The sequence below is a fragment of the Apiospora hydei genome (assembly GCF_038363865.1).
Source record: "Apiospora hydei strain CBS 114990 chromosome Unknown utg000004l_segment0_segment0, whole genome shotgun sequence".
Taxonomy (NCBI): domain Eukaryota; kingdom Fungi; phylum Ascomycota; class Sordariomycetes; order Amphisphaeriales; family Apiosporaceae; genus Apiospora; species Apiospora hydei.
The window spans coordinates 5,462,251-5,479,024 of NW_027117363.1; the positions used below are offsets into that span (position 1 = coordinate 5,462,251).

At 54.5% G+C, this 16,774-nt stretch overlaps 2 protein-coding genes across 2 annotated transcripts; one reads left to right on the forward strand and one right to left on the reverse strand.

Annotated features, from left to right (window-relative positions):
• Positions 1 to 866: 866 nt before the first annotated feature.
• Positions 867 to 2,003, reverse strand: PG997_004251 (protein PGR; the record flags this gene model as incomplete). Its single annotated transcript, XM_066808566.1, has 1 exon — positions 867 to 2,003. One exon carries the CDS (start codon positions 2,001 to 2,003, stop codon positions 867 to 869), a length of 1,137 nt encoding a protein of 378 aa, XP_066672184.1.
• Positions 2,004 to 8,648: 6,645 nt separating this feature from the next.
• Positions 8,649 to 15,228, forward strand: PG997_004252 (Beta-ketoacyl synthase; the record flags this gene model as incomplete). Its single annotated transcript, XM_066808567.1, has 4 exons — positions 8,649 to 8,941; positions 8,994 to 9,130; positions 9,180 to 9,286; positions 9,343 to 15,228. 4 exons carry the CDS (start codon positions 8,649 to 8,651, stop codon positions 15,226 to 15,228), a joined length of 6,423 nt encoding a protein of 2,140 aa, XP_066672185.1.
• Between the last annotated feature and the right edge of the window lie 1,546 nt (positions 15,229 to 16,774).

The following is a 16,774-nucleotide window of genomic DNA, read 5'->3' on the forward strand; positions in this document are numbered from 1 at the left end:
GCAGACCGTTCGACCCTGCTTCTGGGCCAGGTTGCCTATCTCACCCCGTGCCTGCCGGATCCCTGAGAGTTCAGGTTCGCATCACAGCTCTATGCATGATAGACCAACGGGAACGATGACATGGTGCACACGCCGCTTTCCTCACTCCTGCAGTACACGCAATCCATTCCCTTCTGCATCTTCTATCTCGTTAGAAACTGGTTCTGCAGCGGCCAGCTTTGACATGAGTCGCAAGCCCACAAGCGTCGACGGATGCTTTCTGTCCTACGAAGATATGGTACCAACGTGATATCCTCTGATCAGTAAGCATTGACAACGGGGATAGGAGGAACTCTAAAGCGCTACGAAGCGCCTTCCCCGTAGAACAGGAGTTCATAATCTATGTCCTGATCCTGGTCGTGAGACACGTAGGGAAAGTGAAAGCGACATTTTGTCGAGAAATTAAACTCATCAACAGCCGTCTCTATAGTCGGGATGGACAGGCGCCTTAAACAATGAGGGCAACACCCTTTCCGTAAGAAACAGGTCTCAGCTTGTGGGCACCGGGAGCAGACAATAAATAGATTTGGAAACCCTTTCTACGTAGGTACTTAGCTGTACGCTGCATTCTCTGTGTACTGTCAAGGGGTGGTGGGTTGATCATACAGTAGACCTCTCAACAGATGTATACACAGTACATAAGATCGGCGATTCCGTTACGAGACGTTACGAGAATTAGAGAAAAAGGAAAAAGGGCAAACTGGCGGGAGTAACAATACACCAGTGGTGTAGTATTATGAAATTCGCAAGTTTTTAAGAATATATAGGCCAGACTCAAAAGATCCGCCCCGGAGGTATGCCAGATATTGGCAGCATAGAAGTATAGCCTAAGCTTTTAGTATACTGCTCAGAGGAATGCCCCAGTACCATCCAGCCCCTGCCATCGCACTGATACTCATTGTGAGAGCCATGAGAAAGTTGACATCGTTGTTGTCTAGCCAGTCGAAACCGCTTTCGACAATACGAGTGGGTTTATGATCTCCAAAGTGGGATGAACGGTGCTTGTTTGCAGGATCATAGGGGTTCCCGGCGGGCTCAGTCTTCTCCACAGCTGCTTTGCCTTCGCCCTTCAAGACAGTTGACTTGACTTCAGTCGTTTTCTTGAAGTACTCCTGGGAGAGTGGATTTGTTTCTGTCGACACCAAAACGCGGACGCCGCCATCGCCTTCCACGATCTTCCCGGACCTCGCGTCGCGAACGCTTCGCTGGAAGATGCCACCAAGGACACTGTCCAGGAGGGACCCCATTGCGCCGCAGATAGTCAAGCCCCAAGCCAGAGTGACCCTTTGGCCGACTGTCCAGGCGGGGCCCCCTCCGACCTGGCCGGCGGACGCGTCGCTGCACAAGGGCAGAAAGGCAAGCGAAGCAGTCACGACGACCATGCTTCCGAGGAAGCCGGCGGCCAGGCCCCACGGCGTGACGCCCCCGTTGGTGCCGCGGGGGACCTTGCGGAGCGACAGTGACGTGATGAGGCGCGGCTCGCTCTTGGCCAAGATGCCGAGCTCGGAGCTGAAGGTATCGGCGGCGACGGCGGCGTAGTTGGCGATGATGCCGATGACGAGCAGGTCGCCCTTGGCCCAGCTGAAGCAGAAGGAGCCCTCGGGCAGGGCGCCGTTCGCGACGGCGTCGCGGCGCAGGTGCAGCTGGTAGGCGTGGAGCAGGGTCAGGGCGGAGGCGACGAAGGAGTTGGCCAGCACCTGGACGTGGGTCCGGGGCCCCTCCCCACCCGAGGAGCCCTGGGAGCTCAGGGTGAGGCCGGCCTTGACGTCCTTCTTGACCTTGGTGACGCGCGTGCCGGCCAGGAAGAAGACGCAGAGGAGGACGAAGGGGAGGTTCCAGGGGTGCACGGCGTGGGCGACGGCGGTGAGGGCGGCGGCGACGAGGCCGAGAGGTGTCAGCGAGTTGTGCGAGTAAGCGCGATACACTAGCGCCAAGGTTGCGGGAGCGGCAATGATGGCCTTCATCTTTCCTACATGTAGGAATGAATCTAGGATTAGGCAGGCTGTTTCGCGTTCAGACGAATGATGGAACGAACGGATGGAGATGTGTTGCTTGCGCGCTTCGTGGCAAGTTTGTTGTTAGTACACAGATGCGAACGCAGTCCATTGCCCATGGCCAAGTCGAGATTTCCGGCCATCTGACATAGATGGTCATCTCGGCCTGCTGGAGTGACGTCGGATTGTGGCTTAGACGTTGCCTTAGGTACATACTTAAGTCCTCTTTTTATCAGCCACACTTGCTTGAGGCCCTCCGTCGGTCGCATTACCCCTGCCAAGACATACTCTAATGGTAACTTCAATGTTGCTATCGCAATATCACATCATGAGAAGCCCAGCATTTTCTTTTTCTTTTTCTTTTTTTCTCATCCGGCATCAGCAGCGGCATAACCGGAGCCCCGCTGATCCGATGTCTCGACCGCTACATGCACTTGTAGTCATTTGCTTTTAAAGATCCTGGCCCAAAACTCCAAATCATGGGCTGGCACGCGCTCACCTTTTCACTCCGCCGCCACACGAGGCGGTGCCAGTACAAGCTCACAAAGGCCTACAGGGCTCGTCACTTCTTTCGTGGCGAACCATGACTACATCGTTGGGATCTTCCAGGACAACATCGACTCTGGTCTCCGCCCCTTCCGTCTTCAGGAACCTTAAGACTCAGCCAGCCAAATGTGACGGCTCCGACGCGGGCCCATTGCGGGGTGGAGATTAAACCCAGTGGATGCGCAAGGCTTCCGCCGTTCCGGCGTGCTCATTTGGTAGTGCGATGGCCCTATCGACGGCGCCAGAGCATTTCCATAAGCACTAGAATCCCCAACGACTACCTCGCCAAGAGCAGGGCCTAGATCATCCCTGTTGCCAGCAGCGCCGCTGGGAATGCGGATAACCTCCTCCAACACAATCCCGCCCACCAATTATACTGGCTCCTAGTGACTCTGTGCCGAGCAATACTAAAACGCAGCGTCGAGAGGAAATCCGCTGCTCGGCCGATAGGCCTCCTTCTACGACGAGGTCGTCCGAGGTTCACACCCCCCTTCAACAGGCTTCGGCGCAGACGTGCATAGATAAGGAGAATAGGTAGTGTCCGAATCCGCCCCCAGATAATTGGGTAGCGCGGAGACCAAGGATGGCAACACCTAGATTCTGCTGTGATTTGGATGCCTACTTACTTATTTCGTAATCGTACATGCGTGCACTACTGTTATCAGCAATTGCATCTGTAGGTGGCAGTGTTCGGTGTTGGTTGGGGAAGAAGGTAAGCCTCAATCGGTTGACTTCGATATCGAGTGGCTGCGTGAATGTATATACCCGCCCAACTGTCGCTTCAACCGGTTGTCCGGTATCATCCAGCCCCCAAGAGCTATGTCGTTATCCTTGCTGATGCATGCATACATACATGCGGGTTGTTGCGTTGTCGTCGCCACTTCGGACAACCGCGCGCCAACTCTCGATAGTTATGCATAACCCGTGTGTCGTGTATCACACGAGGCGTTGAGTGCCATCATCGGACATTTTCCTTTCTTTCCTTCTTTCTATAAATACGTACAAAAACATGGCATGCGTGTATTCGTCATGTTGGCCCCCGCCGCCGTTGGGAATGGCCGGGGAACCAAGGGGACTTCTCCACTTCGATATCCATCGTCGCACCGCTGATCCTTCTCAAGCCGTCTTGGCTGCGTTTCGAGGCTGAAAAATAATAACAACAACACATCTTTCAGCTGCATGCGGGGGAGAAGGCTCGACAAAGGGGCAGTGTATCTAGAGAGAAAGTGAGAAAATAGTAGCATCAAGCGGTAAAAGAGAAGGGTGAGCACCATGGGCTGCTGTCAAGTCCGTTGCTGGTCGCTGGTCGATATATGAGCATGCAAATGGGCGTCGTGGCGGGCTTCATGCCGTGTCCTGCAGCCGAGCAGGCCATTTCCCCAAGGGAGCTGGGTGTTGCTGTGGGCATACGGTTGGTTGATACCTGGTAGAGGGAACCATAGGCCCCAAGCTTGTGAGACCCTTGTCAGCTTGCATTTAGTCTCGAGAGCACACTCAACAAGTGCGGCCTGTACATCGATGGAGGCCGTTGCGTGCATGATTGACCCATGAGCCCCAATGCTGAGGAGAAGAGAACTTTGCAGAATGTCATACTTGCATAGGAAGCGACGGACATACAACTCAAGCCAGGGTCCTGGGATGGCCCGCCACGAATGCAGAAACACCCGCGCCCTGGCGGGAGACGACCCGGGCGCCTTGGACAGCTGCACCGAGTCCCGCGTCAAGCCCATGCGGCTCCAAGTGCTCTGGCCATTGAAATCGCCAGGTTGGGGTGGATAGGATCACGATTAGCCTACTACTGCGAGTTTCGGTCAATCTGGGCAGAACTCGATCGCGGACAGAGAATACGAGGCACGTGATCCACGGCGGATGTGAACAAGTGAGATCAGGCCATGGAACCATAGAATGGTCCACCGGCCTTGTAAGGCCCAGACTCGCCCGCCCGCTGGCCCAATCATGCACGGCCAGGCAGGTGGCTGACGAACGAATGTGCTGTGCTGACGGGCTTGGCTTGGGATGGGACGCGTGAGGGTTGTCGGGACCAGGAAGCCGATTTGTCCTTTAGAGTCTGATCAATGTCGTGGCGGTACGGTCAGGCGGTTGGTTTCGGCTCAACAGTGAGATGTTACACTGCTCGGAGTCTAAACGGCCTCGCTGGACTTCCATCGGTACCGGCACCTTGGCAAGGATGCTGACGATGAACAAGCGTCCTTATTTCCGTCATCTTTCTTTCTTTCTCTCTCTCTCTATCTTTGCGGCCACGATTACAACACGATCGGTTACACCCACATGCATGCTCCAGGTCGGATGTCCGGTCCCTGACAGTTCCTGCAGCCTGTAAGCAGATACGGCCAAGAAACTTTTCCCTGGGTGTGAGCGAGTACGCCTAATGCAAGGAATAGCAAGAGTTGAAGCGAAGCTGACAGAAGTATTGGAACCTTGCAGCAATAAAGTCGCGGACCGTAAAACAGACCGTAAACCCGTCATCTAGATGAGGAAGAACCACGGACTACCAATTGCGCCACGGCGCGTGGCCGAGAAGTCGTTTCAGTCCGAACGGACGGTCGGTCTACGTGGATCTAGTTTTCGGATGAATTAGCTGCTACCCAGCCGGAATACCAAGCTTTTCACTTGTAGAGATCTGACGAACACAGCCTAGACTGTTCTGTATCAAACCTGATGGCCAGTCTAGAGCCGGCGTGCGGGCGATCGTTGAAGAACACGGCAGTACGGTAATAGCCATGGGCATCAATGCAGCGCAGAGAAAGCCGGAGATGCGAGTATACTCGTTCTTCCACCTTGCACGTTTCACCCGCTGCCATGCCTCACAATCGCGGAAACGAACACGCATCATTCCGCAGCATAGCAAATCCATGGTGGGGTGGATGGGTTGTTTGGTCCAAGATCGTTGTTGGTAGGTATCCTTGGAGAATGGCACTGCTTCGATCGACACCGACCGCGGACCGCGACGTTAGTCCGACTTGGAGCATCGGTTCAGTACGGCATCTCTGCATACATGGATGTTGCTTGGGAGTTTGGGTATTTGGGAAGCCGCCGAAGCTGTACTACGTACCGCAACTTAAAAGTCACTTCGACGGCTTCTTCGGCGCTTCTGGCGGCCGGTGAAAAGTCAAGGAGGCCACAATAATTGAGACAAGTGAATGCAAGCGAGAAGAGGAAGACTGCTAGCCGACGTTGATGTGAATGGATAAGTTTATGACTGACAATCATGGCGGGTGGTTCCAAGCTTGGCAGTCGGATGCGACATTCAAGGCGACGGCTGGGGCAAGCGCCAGGCGTGAAGCTCCATTCTACAAGATGGCGGGTGGAGTGGACGGGGACTAAGGTTATGCGGTTGCTATGTGTGTTCGAGTGTGTGTGTGTGTGTGTGTGAGTGTGTGCGGCTCTCTGAGGCTAATGGTACCAAGACAACATGCCTGCAGATGTACTTAACATCGTTGAAGTCAGGCTTCAACGTAGGTGGATGCTCCAACAAACCATGATCGGTGGGTTCCCGAGATATGCCTGCCTACAGTACCTACCGACCTAGGCAGGATAAAGCCAAGCCGAGTGACAACTGGCCCGGCCGCAGATCGCTTTGACGATCCTCCAGGAAGGTTGCAATACATGTTATGACATCAAAGCATGGCAGGCAGCGCAGAGCAGAGGGGAGGGGGGCATGTGCTGATACTCCTGAGACGGACATTTTGGCTTTTCGCATCTAAGACAGCAAGGCACGCGCCATTGGAGTGCTACTACGCTTGCATTGCTTGATAATCAATCGATCAAGAAGGACCATTGATTGACGAATCCACTGGTGCGAGGAGGATGTGAATCAATCCGTCCTGCACAGGTTGTCCTTGCTGCGGTGGTGTGGCTGCTGGAGGAATATGCACCAGCGCGGTCCTCGTAAATTACCTACACCCTGGTGGACGGACAGTACGTGACCTGGGCGGCAAGCCCCTTCCTCAGAAATGGCCGATTGGTGACAAGCAGGTGTTTTCGGTTATGGCGGTCGGCTAGCAGAGGCTCCGAGCCATGATGTCTGCACACTTACTGCCAGCTAGCTAATTATTATCGCGCGTGGCTTCAGAGATTCCAGGCCAAGGCGGATAAGTATGTATGTATGCATGTATCCAAGAAAGTAGATAGGCACAGAGAGTGAGAGAGAGACATGCGAAAGTGCATACCTAATCAATTGCAATCAATGGATTCGATGCAGGGAGGGCAAGTGTGTGCAGGTATCATCTTACTGCATGTACCAGATCTAGTCGACAGGCACAGCCGCGAAAAAAAGATCATGCAACTCCAGGTCCTGCTAACTGATATCTGCCCGTGAGCCGCCTGGCCCGGTGCCTGGAACTTTGCATTTGGAATACATGTACCTTTCCGTGGTGTATCAATTGATTGATTCATCTTAGGTGGTAGCAGGTACCTAGGTATTCAACATTGAGTGTAATACGTGCCGGCTGGCGGACAGCCGGCGGAGGGTCGACGGCCAGGTGCAGATAGCTAAGCCTTGGATTCGTCCAATTTCCATTTGGTCCAATCACGGCGCAACATCCAACCTCGACAAAGACAAACAACACCACCGACAAGAACGACGACAGCATGGTCATCTCGACTAGCCTCGGCACAGCAGTTCGGAATAAGTGAATCACGTAGAATCCCATCTCGTTCCATGCTTTTCTTTGATACGCCTGTGCCTCCTTGGAGCGAAGAGGGTTTTGGTCTGGATCGAGTCGATAACCCATCCAGACCGCGAGAGCGCTAGAGAGCGCGCGCGCGCGAGAGAGAGAGAGAGAGGGACCCACAAAATCACTCTTATACCGATCCGCAAGGCTCAAATCCCAAAACATGGATGCGAGAAAAGGAAAGAGAAGCAGGGCGAGAGGATGGAATACGGGTGCCTCTGTCTGTCTGCACCAGAGGCTGCTTTGCCAGGCGCCTGCTGAGTCCCACCCTACTGGGTAAAAGTCTATTCTCACTTCATTCCGCCGAAGCCCCCAGCCCAGGGTCGGACTCTCTCCTCACCGCATGTACAGTCCCGACAATTCCACCGTCGAAAAGCGAGATCATACTTTTCTGTTTACAGTTCCTCAAGGCATACGTTGGGACTAACAATACCTTGTTTCCTTCGTCCCTCCTACGCCCCCTTCCCATCGCGCGTATGCTGATAGCGAGCTGATGGTTGCGTAAGATCCACTTTGTTGTCGTGCGCCGCGGCCCTGGTCGCGGAGTTCCCCTAACGGCCGTGGACGACCCACCGTCTACTTACCGCGACGGGGGGCGATCACCACAGCAGAAACATTCAGCTTTCGATCTGTTCCAAGTCTAATTTCCTGTGCGTAGTTTCAAATCGCTGTGACTTAGGTGTCAGACGGTCTGGTCGAATACGTACAAGCAGCACCGTACCTGGGCCAAACGTGATCCCCGGTTGGGCCTTGCCTAATCCTCCTCGCCTACAAGCCGCACCGTCTCCGAAGCTTGGGAGCCGCTCTTTTTCGCAGGTACCGATTGCCAGAGCAACCTATGCCTGCCGCTCCAAACCTGTGTGAAATGTCTAGGTGCGGGCTGTGACCGGGGCTTGTACGACGTCACCAGTCTCCGTGTGTTTGTTACGAGCCCACGAGACTATTCATTCCTTACGGAAGGTACTCGGCTGCGCCATCAGCTAGGGCTGGCAGTTTCCCCTGCACGTATTCGTTCCCCAAATTGGAAATGCCATGGTTATCGTTCATCAGTCTTCGGTCGCCGAAAGGCAACCCATGCCGGACATCTGACCCCCGGTCGAACTGAAGGTAGGGATCCTAGGGGGGGTGGCGTCTGTTCTCTGTTCTCATCTGCACACACCCCCTTTGGATTCTAACCTAGATGTGCGGGTAGAGAGTCTTGTCATGGATTGCCTAGCAAGGTGGCACTGACCATTGCTGTACCTTTCTTTTACTGCCCTGTCTACGGGCCATGTTCGTTATGTATATAAGTGATGCCTCGACGACTTTGGCTAGGGTTAGAAGATCAGTTCCATATACTGCCGGGATAACAACCACAACCGTCTCTACAACAAAAATGGCGGACCAGATGGCATTTCTCCTTTTCGGGGACCAGTCCCTCGACACACATGGCTTTCTTGCCGACTTCTACCGCCTAGGGAACCCGAGTGTCCTATCGAAGGCTTTCCTTGAGGCAGCGGGCGAAGCGTTGAGGGTGGAGGTTGAACAACTGCCTCGAGTAGAAAGGACGAAGATACCCATGTTCCGGACTCTCCGCCAACTAAACGAACGGTATCATGCACAGAGCATCAAGTACCCGGGGATTGACAGCGCCTTGCTATGCGTCGCCCAACTCGCACATTACATAGAGTATGCAGCCCCGGCCAGTTTGTACTGTTCAATTCCGCTAACCACTGCATAGCCGTTCCGAGAAGGAATACCAAGATGCCACAGAACCGGAGAACACATACCTATCCGGCCTTTGCACAGGCCTGTTCGCCGCCAGCGCCATCGCGTCGAGCCCCTCCCCTCTCGTCGCTCCTTCCTATCGCAGTCCAGGTCGTCTTGATGGCATACAGAGTTGGATCACACGTAGCCTCGTTAGCAGAACGGCTAAGCCCTTCGTCTGAGAAGTCGGAGAGCTGGACATATGTTGTCCCTGGAGCCAAGGAGTCAACTGCCAAGTCGATCCTCGACGATTTCCACAAGTCTGAGGTAAGGACATCATATCCACGTAATGACTCCTTCCAAATTGCTCACCGGGGAAACAGGGAATCTCACAAGCTTCTCACGCTTATGTGAGTGCTATCTCTGCTAGCAACATCGCGGTTTCTGGCCCGCCAGCTACATTGAAGTCACTTTTCAGCAAAGACTTGTTCGATTCACGACCGACAGCTATACCCGTATACGGTCCCTACCATGCTGCTCACCTGCATGCGACGGCAGATTTGGATGCCATACTTCGACTTAATGACGAGTCTGTGTCAGCTGCGCTGGCAGATTCGAAGCCGCGAAGCTCGGTCATGTCCTGCGTGACGGGCGCCTCATTCACAGAGACTGACACGAAGTCGCTGTTGAAGGCGGTGGTTTGGGAGATTTTGAACGAGCCCCTCCTTTTCCACAAGGCTTTGAGCGGTAGCATCGGACATGCACGTGGTTTCAAGGGCACTCGAGCCCTGGTGATCCCATATGGTCCTACGCAAGCTGCCGGCACGCTGGCCAACCTTCTGAAGGCACAGACGCAGCTCGAGGTGGTGCTTCGTAGCCCTCCGGCAATCTCCCGGGAGAGCAACTCAGCCAGCATTGGCAACCACGGATCAACTGGAAAGTGCAAGTTGGCCATCGTCGGAATGGCCGGCCGCTTCCCCGACTCTGCCAGTGTTGAAGCATTCTGGGAGTTGCTAGAGAAGGGCATCGACGCTCATCGTGTTGTCCCTGCTGATCGATTTCCGGTCGACAGCCACGTTGACCCCACTGGCAAGGCTGTCAACACCAGTCATACCCCTTACGGTTGCTGGATTAAGGACCCCGGTCATTTCGACCCGAGGTTCTTTAACATGTCTCCTCGCGAGGCGTTCCAGACCGATCCCATGCAACGCATGGCTTTGACTACCGCTTACGAAGCACTGGAGATGTCAGGATATGTGCCAAACCGTACGCCATCCACTCGCTTGGATCGTATCGGTACATTCTATGGTCAGACATCCGATGATTGGCGTGAGATTAACGCCGCCCAGGAGGTGGACACATACTACATTACAGGTGGTGTCCGTGCCTTCGGTCCTGGTAGAATCAACTACCACATGGGCTTCAGCGGGCCCAGTCTCAGCATCGACACTGCGTGCTCCTCCAGCGCAGCTGCTCTCCAAGTCGCTTGTACTTCTCTGTGGGTGAAGGATTGCGACACGGCAATCATTGGCGGTCTCTCGTGCATGACCAACTCAGACATTTTTGCCGGTCTGAGCCGCGGTCAGTTCTTGTCCAAGAAGGGCAACTGCAATACCTTCGACAACGATGCCGATGGATATTGCCGTGCCGACGCTTGCGCCTCTATTGTGGTGAAGCGCCTCGATGATGCCCTGCTGGATAAGGACAACATCCTTGCCGTCATTCTCGGCTCCGCAACCAACCACTCCGCCGATGCCATTTCGATTACCCATCCCCATGGGCCCACACAGTCTATCCTCTCTCGATCTATTCTTGACGAGGCAGGCGTCGACCCACACGATGTCGACTACGTGGAGATGCACGGAACCGGTACACAAGCTGGTGACGGAACTGAAATGGTTTCCGTCACCAATGTATTCGCACCTGCCGAACGCCACCGGTCTGCTGACCGACCGCTTTACTTGGGTGCTGTGAAGTCGAATATCGGTCATGGAGAAGCAGCCTCGGGTATCACTGCTCTGACCAAGGTTCTTCTCATGTTGAAGAAGAACGCCATCCCCCCTCACATTGGTATTAAGGGGGAGATCAACAAGACCTTCCCCAAGGATCTTGGTGATAGAGGTGTCAACATCGCATTCCACAAGACTCCATTTCAGCGCAGGGACGGGAAGCCACGCAGGGTCTTCGTCAACAACTTCAGTGCTGCTGGTGGCAACACCGGCCTCCTGATCGAGGACGGGCCAAAATACCCCGCGGCTGCTGCCGATCCCCGCAGTGTCCATATCGTCACCGTCACGGCCAAGTCCAAGTCTGCCATGATCCGCAATGCCGAGAACCTGGTCCGGTTCATTGAAGAGAACCCCTCGACCCCAATCTGCGACATCGCCTACACCACAACTGCGCGTAAGATTCAGCACTACTGGCGAATGAATGTAGCTGCTAGCAGTTCTTCGGATGCCGCGCAAGCCATTAAAGAACGCTTGAAGTCGAACTTCGTCCCCGTCTCGCCAGAACAACCCAAGGTTGCCTTCATGTTCACGGGTCAAGGCTCGCATTACGCTGGCCTGGGCAAGGAACTGTATGCTCACTACTCAGTCTTCCAAGCCGCAATCAACGAGTACGACCAGTTGGCACAAATTCACGGATTCCCTTCATTCTTGCCCCTCATCGATGGCAGTGAGCCAGAGGTCCAGAAGTTGTCACCTGTCGTGGTTCAGCTCGGTCTTGCGTCCTTTGAAATGGCTTTGGCCAAGCTTTGGGCTTCTTGGGGTATCCAGCCCGGTGTGGTGCTGGGTCACAGCCTTGGTGAATACGCTGCTCTCAATGTGGCTGGAGTCCTGTCGGCAAGCGATGCCATCTACCTCGTCGGTGCTCGTGCACAACTCCTGGTTGAGAAGTGCACTGCAGGCACTCACGCCATGCTTGCTGTCCAGGGATCCCGTGAGGTCGTCACTGAGGCTTTGGGTGACCGTGGTGCCACGACCAACGTCGCATGCGTGAACGGTCCTAGAGAGACTGTCCTGAGTGGAACTTCCACCGAAGTGGCCGAGATCGCCGAGCAGCTCGGCGCTGCTGGTTTCAAGTGCACGCAGCTCAAGGTTCCGTTTGCCTTCCACTCGGCCCAAGTTGAGCCGATTTTGGATGATTTCGAGAACCTGGCTCGCTCAGTCCGCTTTGGAACCCCCAAGGTTCCAATCATCTCGCCCTTGCTCGGCAAGCTTGTCGATGGCGAACCAATCAACCCGAAGTATCTTCGCGACCACGCTCGCGAGGCTGTCAACTTCTTGGGCGGTCTTGTCTCGGCCCAAAAATCTGGCATCATCGACGAGAAGACGGTCTGGCTGGAGGTCGGACCTCACCCTGTCTGTGCTAATATGGTCAAGGCTGCATTCGGCGCAACCACCATTGCGGTACCCACACTGCGTCGCAACGAGCCCACTTACAAGACGTTGAGTGCCAGTCTCTGCACTCTTCACTCGGCTGGTCTCAACCTTGACTGGAATGAGTTCCACCGAGACTTCGACCAATCTGTGCGACTGGCGGACATGCCAACATACTCGTTTGATTACAAGAACTACTGGCTTCAGTACACCGGCGACTGGTGCTTAACCAAGAACCGTGGTGCTCTGCCAGCAGCAAGTATGAAGGCAATTGAGCCAGCAAAGCCGGCCCTCTCCACTACTACGGTCCAGAAGATTACCAGAGAGGACGTCAAGGGCGATGTTGCCATACTGGAATGCGAGTCCGAGATGACCCGGGAGGATCTGAGAAAGGTTTGCTCTGGCCATCTTGTCAATGGCACTGCATTGACCCCATCGTCTCTCTACGGAGATATGGCCATCACGGCTTGCGAGTATGCATACAAACTGCTGCGCCCAGAGGCCGAGAACATTGGATGCAATGTCAGCCACATGGAAGTTCCCAAGACTCTGATATTCGACACCAAGGCTAAGAGTCAGATTCTTCGCATGAGCGTCAAGGCAGATGCCGCCAAGGGCTATGCCGACTTGACTTGGACCACCGGAGAGGGTGCCCAGAAGGCTGAGCACGCCAACTGCAAGGTCTACTTTGGCAACAACGATGAGTGGCTGGGTGAGTTTGATCGCGTCAGCTACCTCATCAAGTCTCGCGTCGATGCTCTTAGGGCAGCCGAACAGCGTGGCGATGCCTCCAAGATTGGCCGTGGCCTTGCCTACAAGCTCTTTGCCGCCCTCGTTGACTACGATCAACGTTACAGAGGCATGGAGTCTGTCATCCTTGACAGTGCCACCTGCGAGGCTACTGCCAAGGTAGTGTTCCAGACCAGTCCTGAGGACGGTACCTTCCACACTGCACCTTACTGGATCGACAGCGTCTGCCACATCTCAGGTTTCATTCTGAACGGCTCAGACGCCATTGACTCACGGGAGCAAGTCTATATCTCTCACGGCTGGGGATCTATGCGCTTTGCTGAGAGGCTTTCAGCTACCAAGACGTACCAGACTTACATCAGGATGCAGAACATCAAGGGCACTAAAATGATGTCTGGTGACGCCTACATCTTCGACGGCGATAAGCTTATTGGTATAGCCGGTGACGTCCGCTTCCAGGCTATCCCACGCAAGGTCCTTAACATCGTCCTTCCCCCTCAAGGTGTTGCTGCCGCTGGTGCCGCTCCTGCTCGGGCAGCGCCAGTCGCTGCCAAGGCCGCTGCCAAGGCCCCGACCAAGGAGAAGAAGCAAGTCACATCTTCCAACCTGCCAGCAGTCAATAAGAAACTGAGCAAGACCTCCGTCGTTGCTCAGGTCATGGAGATTGTTGCCAAGGAAACTGGCGTCAGTCACGATGAGCTTGCCGACAACATTGCCTTCTCAGATCTTGGTGTGGATTCTTTGATGGGCCTTACCATCAGCGGTCGCCTCCGCGAAGAGCTTGAGCTGAATGTTGATTCTCACGCTTTCAATGATTACGCGACAGTTGGTGCCTTCAAGGCATTCCTTGCTCAGTTCGAGACTGCCGGCTCTGCGACCGCCGAGGAATCGACTGACTCTAGCGGCTCTTCCGAGACTGCCGACCTGGAGACAGACTCTGATGTGACAACCCCACCCGATGAGAGTGACAAGGGCTCGGTCAAGGGTGACGCTCCCAGTGACTCCAATGTCGGCGAACTCAAGGAGATTGTCCGTAACACTATCAGCGCTGAAATGGGTGTTGAGGTGGAAGAGATCATCGCTGCCCCCGACCTGGCTGCCTTGGGCATGGACTCGCTCATGAGTCTGTCCATTTTGGGTATTCTCCGTGAGAAGACTGGCCTGAGCATCCCTGCCGATCTCCTTGGACACAACCCCTCTTTGAAGGATATCGAGAAAGCGCTCGGCATCGAGGATAAGCCTAAGCGCATTGCTGCCCCCAAGCCCGCCGCGCCTGCGGCACCGAAGCCTGCTGCTAAGTCCCAGGAGGTGGTCAAGACCCAATCTACCACGGTAGACAATTACCCTCACCGCAAAGCCACATCCGTCCTCCTTCAGGGCAACCATCGCACCGCTACCAAGCAACTGTTCATGATCCCTGACGGTAGTGGCAGCGCTACTTCCTACACGGAGATTTCTGAAGTTGGCCCCGATGTAGCCGTCTGGGGAATGTTTTCACCCTTCATGAAGACTCCGGAGGAGTACAAGTGTGGCGTGTATGGTATGGCAACCAAGTTCATTACCGAGATGAAGCGTCGCCAGCCCAAGGGGCCTTATGCAGTCGCTGGTTGGAGTGCTGGAGGTGTTATCGCCTACGAAATTGTCAACCAACTCACCAAGGCCAATGAGGAGGTCTCCAACCTCATCATCATCGACGCACCCTGCCCCATCACCATCGAGCCTTTGCCGGCTGGTCTTCACGCATGGTTTGCTTCGATCGGACTGCTTGGTGAGGGTGATTCGGCCGATGCCAAGAAGATCCCCTCGTGGCTACTCCCTCACTTTGCTGCCTCGGTCACTGCTCTGTCCAACTACACGGCGGAGCCTATCGCCAAGGAGAAGTGCCCTAAGGTCACGACCATCTGGTGCGAAGATGGTGTTTGCAAGCTCCCCACCGACCCGCGTCCAGACCCCTACCCAACTGGTCACGCTCTATTCCTCCTCGACAACCGAGACGACTTCGGCCCCAACCGTTGGGACGAGTACCTTGACGTCGACAAAATGTCATTCCACCACATGCCTGGCAACCACTTCTCGATGATGCACGGCGACTTGGCCAAGCAACTGGGCAGCTTCATGCGGGATGGCATGAAGAACTAAGTCACGCACTCTCATTTTCCTCCCCCTTTTCACTATATGTATATTGATAATATAACACTCCTTGTAATTCATCTGCATGGTAATACGGTCTGGAACATGGCGGCGCTCCTTTACAGCATGGGCTTATCACGGCTTGTTCAATCATTTGTTTCCTTTATAGATTGCTGTGTTGGGCGGGTTGCTCGTGCTCCCTTTACCTGACACTTATAAATAATACACCAATACCTCCATACTTTTAACCATGGCCCTTCTCTGTTGGTTTATGTGACTGTCACTGTACACAAGACTGTAATGATGTGTTTGGCCTGTTTCGTCATCCAGGAATTTCCAGAACTGTCATCAGTCGTATATCCTGTGGGAGCTGTATTATGACACCCAAAGGGATTTTGTCATCGCGCCATTCACATGGAGACGAAGTTTCCTCGCCGTTTTCGTCATCGACAATGCAGCAGCCGCTATACTTGCGATGGTGGCACATGGGGCCCAGTCTCATGACCGCGGCTCCAAGTACGATGCTGGCCACCTTGTGCGACCTGTTCCTTCTCTGACGAATCCTGCAAGACGGGTACTCACAGCAACCCATAAGCAGACATGGGAAATCTCCGTTCTTGCGCACCACTCGCATACTCGTACCTAGCCAACTATTGAATACTTCTGATGCGCCTGCAGTCTGCACACCACCAGCAGCATGGCCCACTATGCTGTCGGCAGAGGCATGTCTCGAAGGGAGAAGCTAGCCCAGGTTGTGTGAAGACTGCTGCTCCGCTGCGGGCTGGTGTATCAAAGCCGATGTCGTTGACTCTGGTTCCGAAATTCAACGCCATGGCTACCGGATGACATTTTCTGATTCCTAATCCCGATCGTGGGCTTGTCTCACCAACACTGGGCACTTTGGATGAGCATGTATGTGACTCACGACTGCACACACCATGACAGGTATCGGTAGTATGGGTGCTTCCTCCACTCTCGCTCGCATACCGGGTGCCGCCAACCACCAAACCTCCGTCCACACATGCCACTTGCACCGGCATTACTCGATGATCGACGGCTATATCCACAAATTGCAGCATGACTGTCTCCTCATGGGGAGCTGAAGCGGCCATGTAGGAAAGGAAGGGTCACACTGCATACCTCCCGTGACCAGGTCTTGCACCAGGCATACACGATCTACCACGTTGCGAGCCACGATGGGATTTGGCTAGTAGCTACGTGTATTCGTGCGTGTATTAGTGTGTGTGTATGTATATGCATATGCGGAAGATACGGGCATCTTGCAGACAAATCCAGACAGAATGTTTGGATCCTGTACGGGAGACCCGATGGAGTTCGCAAGCCTTTCCTTTTTGCGTGCTGCTCATTGCCGTCGTTGCCTTTTCTTTTCCTGGCCGAGCTATCCCGCGTTCACTTTTACTATGATGTTACGCATCCTCAAGCCAGGCCAGCTGGCGCTTCGCCTGCTCGACACGGGGGCTACGGTTACGAACCAACGTTCAGAGACGAGCGAAGAAGAAAGGAACCACGTCTAGACCAAAACCAGTTGCTGGTA